At 40.4% G+C, this 17,541-nt stretch overlaps 1 protein-coding gene across 9 annotated transcripts in view; it reads left to right on the forward strand.

Moving 5' to 3' along the window:
- QKI (QKI, KH domain containing RNA binding) overlaps nucleotides 1–17,541 on the forward strand; it is a 140,463-nt gene that overhangs the window by 54,379 nt on the left and 68,543 nt on the right. For all 9 annotated transcript variants that reach the window (XR_004902956.1, XM_028503997.2, XM_036024965.1 and 6 more), the window contains exon 3: nucleotides 2,724–2,840. Coding sequence is in view for 8 of the 9 variants with exons in the window: in XM_028503997.2 (XP_028359798.1) it covers nucleotides 2,724–2,840 (117 nt within the window). In the remaining variant the exon portion in view is untranslated. The remainder of the gene's footprint in view (nucleotides 1–2,723; nucleotides 2,841–17,541) is intronic.

The following is a 17,541-nucleotide window of genomic DNA, read 5'->3' on the forward strand; positions in this document are numbered from 1 at the left end:
TGTTCTAATATATTTTACTTGATGCTGCCTGAAGTATGTCAGTTCTTGATCTGTGTCTGTTAAAAGGCAGCCACTTAAAAAGGCCATGGGTCCCCTTGCTGGTGGCTCCTTTGGATCATCGTCCTGTACATCAAAAGTTTGTGGTCAGGGCGTATACAGGAGATAACCAATCAGTGTTGCCCTACTTCCTCTGTCTCTAAAACCAATAAAAACATATCCACGGGTGAGGATTAAAAAAGATGCCATGGACTTTTCTATTTAAGGACTAACAGGGTAATTCAGACTACCTGAGCAATTCTAGTAAAATTAAAACAGGAAGAAACCGCTGCTTGAATGCAGCAGATATGCAGTAACACTGGGCAGAGTGCTAGCTGCAGGTGCTGAGGAGGGCAGGGGATGACCCAGAATGGACGCCTGGCTTTGGACAGCCGCGTTTCCTCCGGGTGTGTCTGCTGGATCTGGAGAGGACAGCTGGGAGGCTGACCTTTGGGGGCAGGGCCTGAGTCTGTGACCCATCCGCATGGCGCCTTCGCGCCTCCAGTCGTTGCTGTGGCTGTGGCTGCTGGCGAGGGCTGCCCGGGCCCTCACAGGCGCGCGGGTCGGCCTCGCGTTTTCTCAGCCTCTGGAAGGGAAGTTGTCGTAGGTGGTGATCTTGGGTTGCTAGTAGCGGTGAGCGCCTGGCAGAGAGATGCTGTATGTCCTCTCTGGAGGAAGGTCATGTCACTTTAGGCCCTGTGTTACTTCTGTCAGCTGTTTTGCATGCACAGTGTCTAGCCGACACTAAGAAATAACCAAACACATAAGAAGGTAAGGTGACATTAACACACACACACACACACGAAGAAAGGACGGGGCAACAGAAACAGATCCGCAGGGACTGCTGACAGTCTTTACGTACTAGATGTGAGGCAGAAGACAAGTTGGACAGCCATGGCAGAAATGGACACTCCCAGAGGAATATTAAACTGAAACATTCCTGAACTGGAATAAACAGGTTTAACAGAAGGTTAGAGCCATTTGGGGAGAGCATCAGAGAACTGGAAGACAGATCAGAAGAAATGACTCAGCCGTGAGAGTCGGCAGGAAGGAGCAAGTGGGAGGAAGTGTGAATTGCCCGAGGGACACCGTCAGAGCATCTCCTGTGTGTCGTGGGAGGGTTAGCAGAAGAGAGAGGGGCCAGGAGCGGGGTGGGGGGAGACTGTGGTTGAGAACTTCCGAACCAAAGAAATAAAGTCACAGAGTTATGAAACTCTGAGCCATCAAGTGAAAACCATCCCTAACCCTATCATAGTAAAAGTGCTCAAAGCCGATGGTAATGAGAAAACCTTAAAAGTAGCAAAAAGAAGACGGTTGCCTTTGCAGGAGCAGCAGTGAAAGTGGGTGACAGCGTGGCTTAGGTTGGGTACCGAGCACAATATGCTGAGGAGTGGACAGGGGTGAGGGGTTTATTGGAATATGTAGAGGTGGTTTGGGCAACTTTCAGAATTTGGGGTCTTCTGGAACTAGATCAAGTGTTTACAGGCTCAGAGTTGCAACTGAGGGTGGGAAAAGTTGTATCAAAGCCTGAGGGAAGAGTTCGTTTATCCATCTGTACACATGTACTTCCCATCTTTTATTTGGGAATCACTCTTTGTAGGATGTGGCACTGCTGGCTGGCAGCTGAGTGAGGTGCGGAGTAAGAGCCACTGAGGTGCAGAGGGTTGAAGAAGTGCCCCAGCTCCTCCAGCCCTGACAGCATATGACTTTCACGCGGTGACGGCCCAGCAGAGGGCCAGATGCAGGGGAAATAGGAAGCTGTGCACATAAGAAGCATTTCCTATGGGTTTTTGTGGAAGTGATGATAAGCACTCACTTTGGCCTTTCATGCAGAGGACATGTGAATGAGGAACATTTGCTTTTCAATGTTGAGTTATTCAGTTCTTTACCTTAGCCTTTCATCCTCCCCCTTCCCCAAATAAACTTCTGTATATGAGTGATAGAAGTTTCTGTTAAGGGATGCTACTTCTTTATGCAGTTACTTTTGTCACTGTCTTATTCATGAAAAGAAGTAAACTTCCTTCCAAAAATAGTAGTATAAGTTAAGGTAGGATGGAAAAAAGAAAATAGGGAATCAGACGTAAAATTTTGCAAGGAATGTAATGAAAAAGCATACTTTTAATTTAAGACTTAAACATTTAGTACAGGGTGGAATCCAAATTTGGCCACCGGAGTCGAGTTCTGATAGATAGGCCACCTAAAAATACAGTCTCTGAACATTTGCTTTCAAGAAAGTATAACTTTGCTTATTAGGTAAATAACAGCATTTTTCCCTGAGGATTTCAGTTAAAGAAGAAAAGCAATTACTGTTTAACACAATGAACAGTTCCCTGAGGACCATCATTGCAGAGTTTTGTGGAAGACGTTTTCACTCTTGGGTAGCATCCAGAATTCTGCATGTGCTTTGGTTTATATTCCATGTTGATGGGCAGTACGGGGTAGTACCCTTTCAGGTAGATTGTATTGTCCCTAACTTATAATTTGTATTAATACGTATGAAAGTTTTTGTGCTAGAAAATGAGCTGTTGTACTTACATCCCTCAACTTGGAAGGAAATTCAGAAGGACTCTTTAATGTTATTTCAGCTTAGTATTAAAAAGTAATTTGAGAAAGTAAAGATATATTTTAAAATAATTTTTTAACAGCTATAAATTCAAGAAAATAATGTATGGTGACTTTTTTTCCAGTTTAATTTTGTTGGGAGAATCCTTGGACCTAGAGGACTTACAGCTAAACAGCTTGAAGCAGAAACGGGATGTAAAATAATGGTCCGAGGCAAAGGCTCGATGAGGGATAAAAAGAAGGTAAGTTCTTGAAAACAGAGGCAATTCTTTATGTGAGTAATTTAATTAAACTTTTGTATTCTAATGAAGTATTCAGATCTTTTGTGTAAAGCACTGCACATTATTTCATGTCGGAGACTTGAACGCTTTAAAGGTGTCAACATGATATTGCCCTGCTAATTAATACTTTTCATTTAGCCAGCTGAAGTGCCACTTGATCCATCAGGTTAACCTTGGTTTTTAACGGTCAGAAGCTTCCAATTTGGGAATTAGTGAGACTGTCGTGTGTGTAAAAATACGTAATTAGAGGTTTGGGAGATCCAAGGTGTTTCTTTTGAGATGCAGATGAGAACAGTCAACCAGCCTCATTTTGGGTTTCACCATCTCTTTGTGTTGATTCTAAGTTTTATAGACATTTTACTTTAAAGCATATTGTTTCTGTTCGTTCTTTTCTCCTACTTGTTCTTGTTTTACCATTTTAATTAATAAAGACGCAGCTCTGCACTTATAATTTGTTTTTAGGAAGATTTTATTTGCCTAGTCTAGTTTCCTTTTATGTAGCAATACTATGAGGCAGAATATCTTTTGTGTAAAAAACATTTTGACTTTTTTAAAAAAAATCGTAGATTATGTTGCCAAAGATTAAACTTATTGTGAGGAGGTATTTTTGTTGTTGTTGTGTTGTTGTTGTTGTTGTTTGTTGGCTTGTTTTTTTGTTTTTTGTTGAATGCTTTGCCTGGAAAGGACTCTCAGGTGGTAGCCCTGGGGGCAGCTTGTGTTTGCGCATGCGCACGGAGCTTCTAGGCGACGCGGACCTGCAGTCTGTTCCGGCCGCGCGGACCGGCTGCTGTTCCGAGCGCCCCGCCTCCTGCTGCCGGAGCTCTCCCGTAAGCTGACTGCATCGCCATCACTTTTTTCTCCCTACAGGCAAATAATGAGTTAGTAGCTAAAAAGTCCTCATTGGTGTCATTTTTAAATGTTACTGTAACTTGATCTTGTCATCTGAGTTTAAAGATGAGACAGCATGTGAGTTCCCCTTTAGTATATTTAGATACTGTATTGAAACCATTTTTTGTTAGGATCTTAACTGTTAAGACTCTAGATTCTGAGTCAGCTGGGTGATAATCTTGTGTGTACTGTTTGTCATTCACTATGGGTTCCCACATTTCTGCTTACGGTTGCATTGTCATTGAGTAGTGCTGCTTTCAGAACCTGGGGACAAGGAAGTGAAATCTTGACAACTGAAGGATAAATAAACCTTCACCAAAAGATGAGTGTGTCCATCCGTTTAAAAAGTTAGCCTTAGCATCAGCGAACAGCACATGCTTTGTCCTCTCGTCACCTTATGTTCATTCTGCAGTAACGGCTTCCCCTTCCTTCACTCCTACATGACAGACACCATGGCTGAGAGCTGGAAGTGTGGAGTAAGACAGGGCAAATTCTGTTTTCCATTAGCAGAAGAACAGAGTGGTTAGGAGAGTGAGCTCTGCAGCCAGATTGCTTCAGTTTGAATCTTGGTTCTATCACTTAGCAGCTTTGTGACCTTGGACAAGTTATTTAATCTCTTTGTGGTATATATGAAGTCTGTCTGGAAAAAGTCCAGCCATTCTTAATATAGTGAGAATGGTTTGTGTGACATCGATGTAACCTGGCAGCCAAGGAGAGTGGACTGGAATGCGCATGTGTGAACAATGACATCTTCACTGTACTAGTCAGTGGGGGTAGTAGATGCTGCTGAGTGCGCATGTGCACTGTGTGGCTGTCACATTCAAAATGACAGTGATTAGCACAATGGATCTGCATCAAAATTTGCCTTCAACTTGAACAGCGATTCCACAGAGGAATCTGTGGAAACTACTCAGATGATTCAGAAGGCCACAGCTATGGGCAGCTGATGAATGGCAGCACGACAATGCACCTGCTCATGCATCGCTTCTCATGCAGAATTTTTTGTTTGTTTGGTTTTGTTTTTTGAGAAACATCGAATTACCCAGGTGACTCAGCCCCACTACAGCCTAGATTTGGCGCCTTACAACTTCTACCTTTTCCTCAAAACTAAATCACCTTTGGAAAGGGAAGAGATTTCAGACCTTTGGTGAGATTCAGAAAAATAATGATGGGGCAGCTGATGGTGGTTGGGTGAATTGTGTGAGGTCAAGGTGCCTACTTTGAAGGGGACTGAGGTGTCGTTGTCCTATTTACAATGTTTATTCTACTTTTTATCTTCTTCAATAAATATCTCTCTCATAGTACCTGGCTGGATACTTTCTGCACAGACCTCGTATATGAAATGGTACTTGTAATGTCGCTTATCTGTTATGGTGCTTGTGAGTATTAAATTAATCCTAAAATACTTAGGGTAGTGTTTTGTCATACAGTAAATAATTCATATTAATGTTTGTTCTTAATAAATTTTATCTTAACATTGTTTGATGGTACATTTTATGTTTAAACTCCCGGGTATATGATAGGAATTCTACAGATTTTTTTTTTTTTTTGGATTTTATTCATTTAGTTTTTAGAGAGAAGAGGGAGGGAGAAGGAGAGGGAGAGAAACATCAGTGCGTGGTTGCCTCTCACATGCCCCCTACTGGGGACCTGGCCCACAACCCAGGCCTGTGCCCTGACTGGGAATCCAACCAGCTACCCTTTGGTTCTCAGGCCTTCACTCAGTCTAGTGATCCACACCAGCCAGGGTGGAATTCTACAGATTTTTAAGCTTGGAAATAAATGACAGTGCTTGTTTTGTCACCTTTGAATATCCTGTATTCTCATGATTTTCCTGTTCTCCTTCTCTGGTTGTGGGTGTATTCATATTCTGTCTTGTCTTAATCACATGTATAAGTAGTTCACACATTTTATTTGTTTTTTATCTCTACTGTTTATTAAAATTTTAAAAAGCTTACAGAATATACATGCAAGAAAATATTACAATGATACTGAAAAATTGGCTATAGATTACATTTTTAGTTTTATTTAAAGCTACAAATGAACACAACTTGGACATATTAATTAGAATAGCTACCATGTGTTTTATGTTATGGTATGTGGGTTCTGTGGAGAGTTTATAGATTTGTAATACCAGGAATATCTTCTGTAATACTAATTTAAATCTATTACACATAATAAACTAACCAAATCACCTTGGGTTATGCTATAGTTTATTTAATGAGCTCTTAAAAATGTTAATAAAAGTAAAAAGTCAAAATGGAAAGTACTATCATTTCTTGGTGGCTGTTATTTTGAGAAAGACCATGACAAACAGATGGAGACAAGAAGAGGTATTGATGTAAATAGGAAGCCTGGTTGAGGTGTATTTCTGGTGTTTCAAAGGAAAATCCATTTGACTTGAAGCTTTTCTGCAGAGGTGTCCATTTATGTCAAAGAGTAGAAAGCTAGAAAATAAAGCTTAATTTACTGATTGCCCTAAAATACTGTGATGGGAATGGTGCTTGCTGGCCTGTGTTCATCAGCTAGACTGGCAGAATCAGTGAGGGTAGACAGGCTGCGCCCGCGTTGTGGAGCATTTCCCTGCTGTTGGAGGCATGCCTGGCATACAGTAGGACCTGGAAAAGTATCTGGGAAGGGAGCACATACTTCATGAAAGGCATAGATGCCCCTCCCTCCCTGACCTCCAGACCCCTACAAAGGATTTTGTAAATAGAGAAAACCATAAAACCTATGGGCTTTAATCCTTTGGGGACGATAAGGCAGTACTGTATTATTCTGAGCTGGTTTGAAGTAGTGGAGTGACTATGCCACTTCCATTTTCATTCTTTTGGATTGATACTGCTTTAGCGTTATTCATGGGCATAAGAGCACTGATTTTGATTGAAATGGAACCGAAGAGTAGGACCTGCAGCGAGACTTCATGAGACACTTGGAGGTGCCTGTCCCCAGGCCAGCGTGTGGCGGTGCTTTTCTGTGGCAGACCACCCGTACCTCGGTCTCCGATGGTGACAGGGCCTCCGCCTGTGGGAGCGGGTTTTGTGTGGGGCGTCCTTTCGGTCTGTAGTGAACTTTGTATTCTGTAGTGTTCTAAGTATGTACAGTGTATTTACATACATGTAATTATTGTGAGTTTAATTATTTCCACTTTGTAGATGAGGAAACTGAGGTTCAGGGAGGGTGCCTAATTTGCTGACGTTCAGGTGCTAAAAAATAGCAGTTAAAATTTGAACATGAAGCCTGTACTCTATTCTGTGGTGTACTGTCGTCTGGTTGCAAGCCATTTATAAGAGTGGTATCAACTTCAGAAATATTAGAACTTGAATATTGAGTATTCTAAGCTTTATGAAGTCAATATGATTTCTCTAAGCTTTTTGTTCATTCTCTGAATAATATATTTTGAAATTTTTATAAGCATTACTGTTTTGGTGTTCGTAAATCCTTCCTCTAGACAAGATTTTATCCCTTGTTTCCTAATGGGAAACCACATACTCGCGCAGATGAGAAATGCTAGGGAAGCCCTGGCTGGCGGGGCTCGGTGGACTGAGTGGCAGCCTGCGAACCCAAGGGTCGCTCGTTGGGTTCCCGGCGAGGGCACAGGCCTGGGTTGCTGGCCAGGTTCCCAGTGGGGGGCATGTGAGAGGCAACCTCACATTGATGTTTCTGTCCGTCTCTTTCTTCCTCCCCATCTCTCTGGAAATAGATAAATGAAATCTTAAAAGAAAAGAAATGCTAGAGAAGTAATTTTGGGAAAAGAAAGTGATTATTTGTAGTTTCTTAATTGAGGTGATAGGGCTGCAGGGGCTGCATGAAGGGCTGTGGGGAAAATGTCTCATGCTAGAAGGCGTGGTCCACCTTCAGAAAAGCACAGGGGCAGCCAGCTGGTTTCCAGTGTATCGGATGAAAACGTGTCCGTCGTTAAAACGGAAGAGTGTTTTGCGCATACTTAGATACTTGGTAAATTATTGGGGAGTTGGAATTATTATCAAAATGGCAGATGAAGCCCACCTTTGGGGAGCTGTGTGAACGGTTTTTGTAGGGAACACTCTTTGGAGATTTGTCTTACCACACCCCTTAGCTCTTTTCCGACACCTCCCCTGTCATAAGCGGGCTGGGGCTCAGCAGCCCTGCTGGCGAGTCTGCCCCACGCTGCTGGCTGGCCCCAGATGTGGAGGGGGGAAATGTGGACCGTTGACTAAAGCCAGTTCAGTTAAATGTTGTGTCTTCTGGAAATTTCCAGTGAGATGCAGTATTTCTAGTTAGAGCTCTTTGCTGGAAACGGAGGAACGTGCACCGAGAGGATCCGATGGCCGTTCTAGAGCCGCTGGTGACAAGGGCTCGATGGTGTCGGCCGCGTCCCCCGTGCGTGTGATGTCTCACTCGGCCGTGCGGCAGCCGCAGAAGGTAGTTCTGCCCTTAGCTTGGGGGGCTTGAAGAGACGAGGTGATTTATCCAGTCCCTGGTTTCTCAGTAGTGACTGCGTGAAATGCAGACGTGTATCGCAGACACTCAAATTCAGCTGTACAGATTGTTCTCATGAGAAAATGAGCCCTGAATTTAAAATCAGATACATCTTTAATAAAGTTTTAAATCAGTTTTTAGCTTTACCTTTGTTTCCCAGACATATTTGACCATAGGCTTTCCTTTTTAAGAGATGTTTCTATAACTTTTTGAGAAACTACAGTTTTGTGGAATACGATTTATGAAATGTTATTAGAGAAGGCATATTGTATAATTGTAAACATAGGTAGAATTTCATAACATTTTTTACATGCTACTTTTCATATACATTACATATTTTCTTAAATATCTCATAGCTTATTTCTTACAGTTAATATGTATTTTAATATGTGATATTTTTAGAAAAGTTTGAAAGTACAGATGGTCTGAAAAAGATATTAAACATCCCTGCTTCTCTCTCTCTAGATGCTCTCTTGCTGACAGCTCACTGTGTCTGCTTGTAGATTTTCTTCGTGTGGTCATGTGCATGTTCACATGTGTTGTGTGGAATGTGGATCATATTGTACATGATGCTTTATAATTAGTGTTTTCTCCTGCAACTCTGTATTCTGTCTTGTGGCAATTGACCAAGTAATTGAGCTTTATAATGTCTAAGACTCTGTGCTGGATGATGGGAAAGCTCACTTAAAGGCTTTTTCAAGGCAGCGTAGATAGCCATGTGCAATAATGTATGTGCTTGATTTGGGGAGTGGCTGATACTTTTGTTTTAATGAAAGATGTTCACTGTTGTCTCGACACTTCAGAAGACATCAAATTAATACAAGCGTTCGGTGGGTCCACGGAAGCGGCTGTGATCACTGTGACATGACATCGTGTACAAACATGTCACCAAACAGCCTGTGTTCTCGATCTTTTTGAATACTTAGCTTTTCCACAGTCTTTAGCATAGGTACAGTTTATTTTAAAATAACTTTCTTCATGGTGAATTTTAAGCTGTATTTATTAGTCACCCAGTGTCAGCCTTGCCTGTCTCCTTCCATGTGTGTCTTCACTCCCATGTCTGTCCCCCAGATGGTTTGGGGGGCCAGTTCCAGACACAGTTTCATCTGTAAATATTTTATTAGGTGTTTCTGAAGTAGAGAGCCTCTTTGCTATTGTTTTTTGTTTGTTTCTTTTTGCATTTTAATCCTCACCCAAGGACATGCTCAGTGACCTCAGAGAGAAGGGAAGGGCGGGAGAGAAGCATGGGCGGGAGAGAAAAACATCTGTTGCCTCTTGCATGTACCCTGATGGGGGACCGATCACATGTGCCCACACACGTGCCCTGACTGGGAATCATGCCTGCGACTTTCAGGTTTATGGGATGACGCGCCAACCAACCGAGCCATCCTGGCCAAGGCGTGTTTGCTTTTACTCACAGAATTTTCTTCATGTCATCAGATGCCTTGTCAGCACCCAGTTCCCTCTTGTCTCATACATGTGCTCTTACCAACGTTGGTTTGAACGGCATCCAGTTGAGGGCCATACACGTAGCAGTGTATCTATGTCCCCTGATCGATAGAGCTCTCCACGTCCTTCTCCCCTCGGTTCCATTCCTCCTCGCAGCTTGTTTGCGAAGGCGCTGAGCCGCTTGTCTTGACGCGTTCCTGTGCATGTTGCTGATCGCGTTTTCATGGTGGTGTCTGATACTCTGTTTCCCTGTGTTTCTTGTGAATTGGTAGCAAGAAAGTTTTAATCACATTTGAGCTATTGCCCTTCCTTCCTCATTTCCTTTCTTCTTTTTGAAAGAATATTTCACAAGTAGTCTTTGTGGTGGCATATAAAATCTGGTTTCCTCTCTCTGATTTTAGCAATCATTGTTGATGGTTTCCTAGGTTCTTTATTTCAGTAGGAGTTGCAAAATAGCTATATATCCTAGTTCCTTCATTAGTATTGGCCAGATTTACTTTTTTATAGCAAAGCTGAATGAATGCTCAATTTTTTATTCACTAGTTTTAAAGTAGTGAGTTGGTTCCTAGTGGTCCTCCAAAGGTGAAGGAGTAGTGTGTGTTTTGTTTTCTTTTGAGTATCATTGTGAATGCATTTAAACAGTTTTGATGTGTTTTAGTTCTTCGCAGTAAGTGTTTTTAACTAATTATGTTGTTTGGCCTGTGGGTACCTCTTCAAGTTCACCTCTAAGTCCTTTCGACACAATCACAGTGGTTGTAGCTAGTAGCTTTGCCTTCTGGTGTGATAGGATAGTCTTAGCTCATCTTTTAAGATTTCTTTCCCAGACTTGGAATCAGCCATTTCTTTAAGGAGCTCTAGTTGCTGTTAGTGAAAAAAATAGTGTTAGTATTTAGAGATTGCACTCTGGGGTCTACTGATGCTCATTACTTTGTAGCCCTTTTCAGCACAGAGCTAGGAGATACACACACACACACCCCCGATACGTTCTGCAAGTTCATTCTTATTAAAAAATCAAGACTGCGGTGTTTTGTTTAATTGAACTTGTATCTGTATTTTCTTTTGCACCGAAAATTCTGGTTCCTAATGTCACAAAATAACCAACTTACTTTATTCTAAAATATGCAAAACATCTCAGAATTACAACACAGACATACAGCCAACAGTATTTATCAGTGAAAACAACTTTTCTGCATTTTTTTGTTTTTAGGGTATATTTCACTTGAGATACAAATTACTATGTTTTCCACAATAGTCACTTGGTATATAAGTTATGCCATCATATAGATCCACTGTTAAGCTCATTTGTTGTTGTTGCTGATTTTCTAGTCTTAAGAATTGCTTAAATTATTTTCCTGTTACTTGTAAAATATTTACATAGTTCCAAAGTCAAATGTACAATGTAGGAAATTTTCAGAGAAGTCTGCCTTTTATCCCTCCTTCCTTTATCTATTTTCCCCTTTGCTATTTGTATAAATTTTTAATACAGTTTTTGATTTAGTCTTCCATTTCTATTTTTGACATAAAAGTTATGGAAGTATGACAATTGGGTGTTTTGTATGTGTATAATTTCTCAGTCCTTCCATAGATTGTTACATACTCTACACTTTTCTACACCTTGCTAAATAAGTATGTGTTTTTTACTTCATGGCATATCATTGAGATCACTTAATTGGGAGTCTACAGAGACAGTCTTAATCCTTTTAATAACTTCACCATATGCCGTTGTGTGGCTATACCATGAATCACTCCAGCATTCCCGTTAATGAATATTTGGGTTGAGTTAGGCTTTTGTTGTTAAACGTAGGCAGAGTGTTGCGTTCAGTAGCTTTCATACATCTTTACAAGTATTTGCTGGTTTACCTGTTGGTTAGAGCTCTAAAAGGGGTATTACAATATATAATTTTGCTAGCTTGTACTAAATTTCTCTTTCTAGGGGTTCTGATTTTGCACTACCATGAGCAATGTATGAGACTACCAGTTTCCTAACAGATTCACCAGCAGGTTTAAACTTTTATATTTGATGGAGGAGACCAAACAGCTGTTCAAAGTACCCTTCATTTTAAAAAAAGTTATTTTTTACGATTTTATTTATTTATTTTAGAGAGGGGAAGCAAGGAGGAGAGGGAGAGAAACACCAATGTGTGGTTGCCTGCTCGCCCCCCACCAGGGACCTGGCCCATGACCCAGGCGTGTGCCCTGACTGGGAATCAAACTAATGACCCCTCAGTTCACAGGTTGACACTCAATCCACTGAGCCACACCAGCCTGGGCTATTTTTTGAAGTTTTTAAAATAACATTTATTTTTTAAAAGTTAACATGTGCACATAATAGGGAACTGAAAAACACTAGAAGCAAAGAACAAAGTCATCCTAAAAGCACTTTTAAAGAACCTGTTTCATGAGTGTGTATCTGCGTGTCTGTGCTTTAAAACAGTTGTTGTTGCCCTTGTGGACGCTGCAGTCAACTCTGGTTTCCCGGTCAGTCGGACGTTCGTTTGCAGTGTGCTGGCTGTTTTCCCATCAAGTCCATTTATAAGTAATCATTAGACATAGTTGAAACGGTATTATTGTAACTAGGCTTAAGGTACATTATAACTGTAATAAATTCCTGATTGGGCCTAAGAAACTAATGAGTATTTAAAATGTTTTCAAGAGGAAAACTACTGTGATTTTCTGTTAGGTTACATAGCTTTTTTCCAGCTAGGATTCCATATATGAAACACAGAACTTAGAAATTCTGCAGTTTTTCTAAGAGTGGTTCATACTGAGTATCATTATATGTGTGTAGGAGTGAAGTTATTTGTATATAATTTTTGCTTTGTGCCAGTCAGTGAGACTTGATTCTCTTGTGGAATCCTCAGGTTTTTCCCTCTACTTTATATCCCTGCCTCGGGTCCCTCCTTTTCCTGGCATTGGTGTCTTGGACTCAGTGCATTGGAAAGTAGGAACAGATTCTTAATGCTAATCTTATAAACTGCATACTTTCAGGAATCTGATTGAATAGTGGTAGTCATGAAAACAGATGAATTGCTTTAGAAGAGTGATTATGAAGATGACAGCATTGTATAATCTGGTTTGGAACAACCCTTGTTAAAGCCATGGAGTCTTCCCAGCCAGGGTACATGCCTGGGTTGCAGGCCATACCCCCCAGCAACCGCACATTGATGTTTCTCTCTCTCTCTCTATCTCCCTCCCTTCCCTCTCTAAAAATAAGTAAATAAAATCTTTAAAAAAAAAAAAAAAAAAAAAAAAAAAAGCCATGGAGTCTAACACCCTTGTGATATTTATGTAAGTTCCTGCACTGCAAGTAGTTGTTACTCAGTTTTTATTACCTCCTGTGGTGGGTAATCCCTTCTCAGGCAGCAAGCAGTTTTTGAATGCGCCCTCAAGGAGCTTTTACCCCTGGGAGACTGATGTATTGACAGTAAATTGATACACCATGAGACAAATGCTGCAAGATGTTACACATTGTGCTATGGGATGTCCAGGAAGGAGTGATTCTTCGCTGTTGAGGGTTTCCAGGAAAGCTAGAGAGAAGCTGGACTGGAGTAGGAACTCACAAGGCAGGTGAGTGGGATGCTAATCTAGATGCTCCAAAGGATCCATTAGCGTCTGTCGTCTCACGTGGCCTGTTGCCGTGGAGCGACGAGGTGCGGTAGGCAGGTGTGGGTGTTGGAAGACAAGGCTGGGTCTGAAATACAGGGCCTTCAATACTATGTTCGAAGGTTTTTTATTTTGAAACCAGTGTATTGGCACCCATATGTTTTTAAGGTAAGAGTGTGGTATGTCAGCTGTTTTAAAAAGGTAGTGTGGCCGCCGGAGGGACGAGTGCTAGGGAGGAGAGGCTCCGACCACAGACGGATGACCAGTCTCAGACGGCTGTGCTTGGAAAGTTCTTCCTGCCGGGGAGATAGAATCTGTACCTTTGAAACTTAAATCCTTTGATCTTAATTCTACTTTGAATTCAAAACAAATATATTCTCTGAAACCGCAGAGCCTTTGACAAAGGCTCTTTTCATATTTGATTACAGTACTTATGTCTTAAAAATACCCTCCTCTAGCCATAAACTAATTCCCAAGTAACTCCAGACTTTCTTTTTTAATGTAACAGGACATGGCATTGCATTCAGCCTCCAACGATTGCTCTTTTTTTTTTTTTTTAATTTTTTTTTTTTGTGGAAGGCCTGCCTTTCTGGAAAAGTTTAAATCGGTGTTTTTAAAATAATCTGCAATAAAAAACCATTACAAAAAATTTAGTCATAGACCAGTCCCTCAGAGAAGCAGCATTTTTAAAAGATACAAATTGAATCCTGTTGAAGACTGTTTATGTCGCAGGCAGCATTATCCAGTCAGAACCTTGTGAAAGTTTCTTGCACACGGGATTTCTGAACCTGCAGCCGCTGTTCCGGGCAGCACCGGACCCTGGTGGGAACACTGGCCTACGGGGTGGTCTGCTTCTTCCTCAGACCCCTAGGCTAGCTGCATGGCGCCCCCCCTCTGCTGGCATCCACTTCTCCCTCCCTCGTGCCTGCTGTAGGTGCGTTTTTTGTTTAAAATAAAATGTGTTTTGGAATGTTGAGTTTGTCCTGTTTTTGGGTAAATGTTCATTATGGTCTCAAGTGACTTAGCCTTGGTTCCAAATACAAGAGTATAAAGCAGTGCAATAAAAATTCAGGGTTTAGTTCAGATTGGGTAGTACTTCCACACACTTAGAGTGGAGCCACTGCTCTGCCTGCTTTGGTTAACGAAGATGTATAGGATTTGAAACAGAAATGCTGCTGTTGTGTATTTTACAGCGCAGTTATTAAAATTTGTGAGGCACTCTTTGAGGGGTAAAAAGATGGATCCCATGAAAATAAACCTTTGTTTTCATTAGTAAAGGAACACTTAAAGTAACCTGTAAAACTTAAGCTAATTACTCCGCCATAGATCTAATACCAAGAAGAGTTAATTGCCCGTGTCTGATGAAATGAGACATGAGTTTCACTGAAAAGGGAGAGTCCATTTTATCACTAGATGCTGTTAATGAGCCTTTTAAAATTAAGACTTGATTGGATTGCAGTAAGTTTAGTTAAGGAATATTTGAGCACCTTGTAGTTGTGTTGTATATAACATTTTCTTTTTAGGGGGTTCAATTCTCTGTTGATAGAATTAGTAGTGGAGTGTTGCTGAATTGTATCATTATGCTTCATCAGCTGATTTTACAAGAAACTGTGATAGGAGAATTTTCAGTCATATTAATGATAAATTATTAGGTTGTTTTATGAACCTAGTGACCCATCCTGTTCTATGCAGTTTATTTTTCTGTTTACTCCTTTGGTTATGAAAGATCACTATTTAAAGATAATTACATGATTGTTCTTTTTATTTTAAAACATGTTTAATTTTTGTTTTAAATCATGTGTAATTGTTAATGCTTTTGAGGACGTGGGTAATGCTTTTTTTTTTTTAAGTCACAAGTTGTACTAAGGCCAGGATGGGTTCATAGCCTGTGGGTCTAAAAAAATTAAAAAGGTGACTGTCACATTATTAGAGTGATTTATTTTGTGAATCATTTGATATGTAGAAAGGAGTAAATAGAAATCATGGTAGATAGTTGGGAATGTTTTATAAAGGTCTTCATAAGTTTCTTAAAATTTTTGTCAAATTAAAATCCCTGTGTTCTAAATATACAAAACTAATAACTTCACATAGAAAATACTATTTTTAAGAATTTTTTTAAAAGATTTTATTTATTTTAGAGAGAGAAGGGAGGGGGAGGGAGAGAGAGAGAGAGAGAGGGAGAGAGAGGGAGAGAGAAAGGGAGAGAGGGAGAGAGAGACATCAATGTGCGGTTGCTGGGGGTTATGGCCTGCAACCCAGGCATGTACCCTGGCTGGGAATTGAACCTGGGACACTTTGGTTCCCGTGCTCAATCCACTGAGCTACGGTAGCCAGGGCTATTTTTAAGAATTTAATGTAAAGGAAATTTTGTATAATATCACCTTTGTAAATAAGATAACTTCTCAGTAGTGACTTGTATTTATTTAAATTATAGGAATTGAATAATAAGAAACGAGTAATTGGGAAAAAAGGTGCATGAAGATGTGTAATTTGATCAAGCAGTTACAGCAACACAGTGTTTTAAAATGTTCAAAATTTAAAAGGGGTCACAACTCGAAAAGAAGTCACAAGTAATGAAAACATATTTTGCAAAATCAAATTTTTTCTTAATTATGAAAGCCTTTCATGTTTAGTGTAAAACAGGCAGTATTGGTATTTGTTTTAAATAACCTTTCCCATTTGGAGGTGTTATTTATTTGTTGATTGTATTTTAAGATACTAAACTTTTGTGACCTGATTTATTTTACTTAAAAATGTTTTATCTTTGGCCACAAAACTCATTTATACCTTTAAAATTAATTATTTTACTATAAAAATGTAAAGAAATCTGCACATATATCATTATTAGGATAAATTTATATAATTTGTTGGTTAGAAAATATGTTACCAAAATTGCCACTTAAAGCCAGTCTTAAGAATTATAAGCCCTCCCAGCAAGAAATGCAAATGTTTATGTGAAGCATATTTAAAATTGTGGACATCACTTTTTTAAGGGGACAAAAGTACACTTTTTTGCATGTTTTTGGTTAGCAAGGTTAAATCTGTTAATATACATTTGGATATTAATGCTCATTTTGTATTGCTTGGCTTGCCACTTCTACTACCCCAGACCTCTACTTCTGTCTTTTCTTTTATCATTCTTGGAAAAATAAGAAAATATGCCTTAGAAAAGTTGTAAGGGTACTACAATGAATTCCTGCATGCCCTGCATCTAGATTTGCCACTGTAAAAGAGATACACATCTGTGCATGCTTGTTTCTTCTTTCTCTCTCCGCTTGTGTGTGCATGTGCACACTTACACACACAGTTAAGGCCTGTCACTTGCTGATTTCCTACTTGCAAATTCACGCACTTGATAAAATTCATTAGTGATCGCTAAAGTAATACGGGTGGCTTACGATTTCTCGGTCATTTCTGGACATGTGCAGATTAGCAGAGTGATGGGAGCCACCCACACTGTTGTCTCAGCTGAGGGCAGATCAGGCGACCTCAGTCTTCTTGTTGTGGTCACACTGTGGAGGATTTTCTCTTCCATTGTCTGTATAGTGCTATGTTATTTGCATATTTGTGCGTTTTGTTGGTGATTCTGGTGTCAGAGTGCTCCCTCCCCCCAGCAAGAAGCATAGTGCTGTGAGTGTTTCTGAGCATACGAAGGTCGCAGTGCATGTGTTAGAGAAGCTTCTTCCTCCAGGAATGAGTCACAGTGCGGCTGGCTGTGAGGTCAGTGTTAATGAATCAACAGTATAGGTTAAATAAGGCGTCTTTAAACATGCTCACACAAAATAGGGTTATATTGATTGGTGGATGAAAATGCCGTGACCAGAGGCTCGCAGGAGCAAAACCCTGTCTTTTGGTGTTCTCTGATTCAGTGTTGGCCGTGACTGCATTGACGTTGATTGATGAGAGTTGGTGTGTGTGTGTGTAAAACAGTTCTGTCTCAGAACCCGGGCTGGATCCCACACGCCAGTGCCTCGGCTTTTCATTGTCTTTTATGATGTGGGTTTCTCTTATTGTCTCAGGATTAGATACAGGCTGTCATTTTGGCAAGAATATTTTTCAAAAGTGAAGTTTTGTCCTCAGCACATCACATGAGCAGTTATGTTACTGTGTCCCATTTTTAAGGGTAACTTCAATCATTTGGGTAAAATGGTGTCAATCATATTTTTTCACTGTAGACTTACTTCTTCTTCCCCTTTTAAATTAATAGCTGAGGAGGATAATTTGAAACTTTGTAAATATCTCATTCCCAAAAACATTTGCC

Source organism: Phyllostomus discolor, chromosome 4 (assembly GCF_004126475.2).
Source record: "Phyllostomus discolor isolate MPI-MPIP mPhyDis1 chromosome 4, mPhyDis1.pri.v3, whole genome shotgun sequence".
Classification (NCBI taxonomy): Eukaryota; Metazoa; Chordata; class Mammalia; order Chiroptera; family Phyllostomidae; genus Phyllostomus; species Phyllostomus discolor.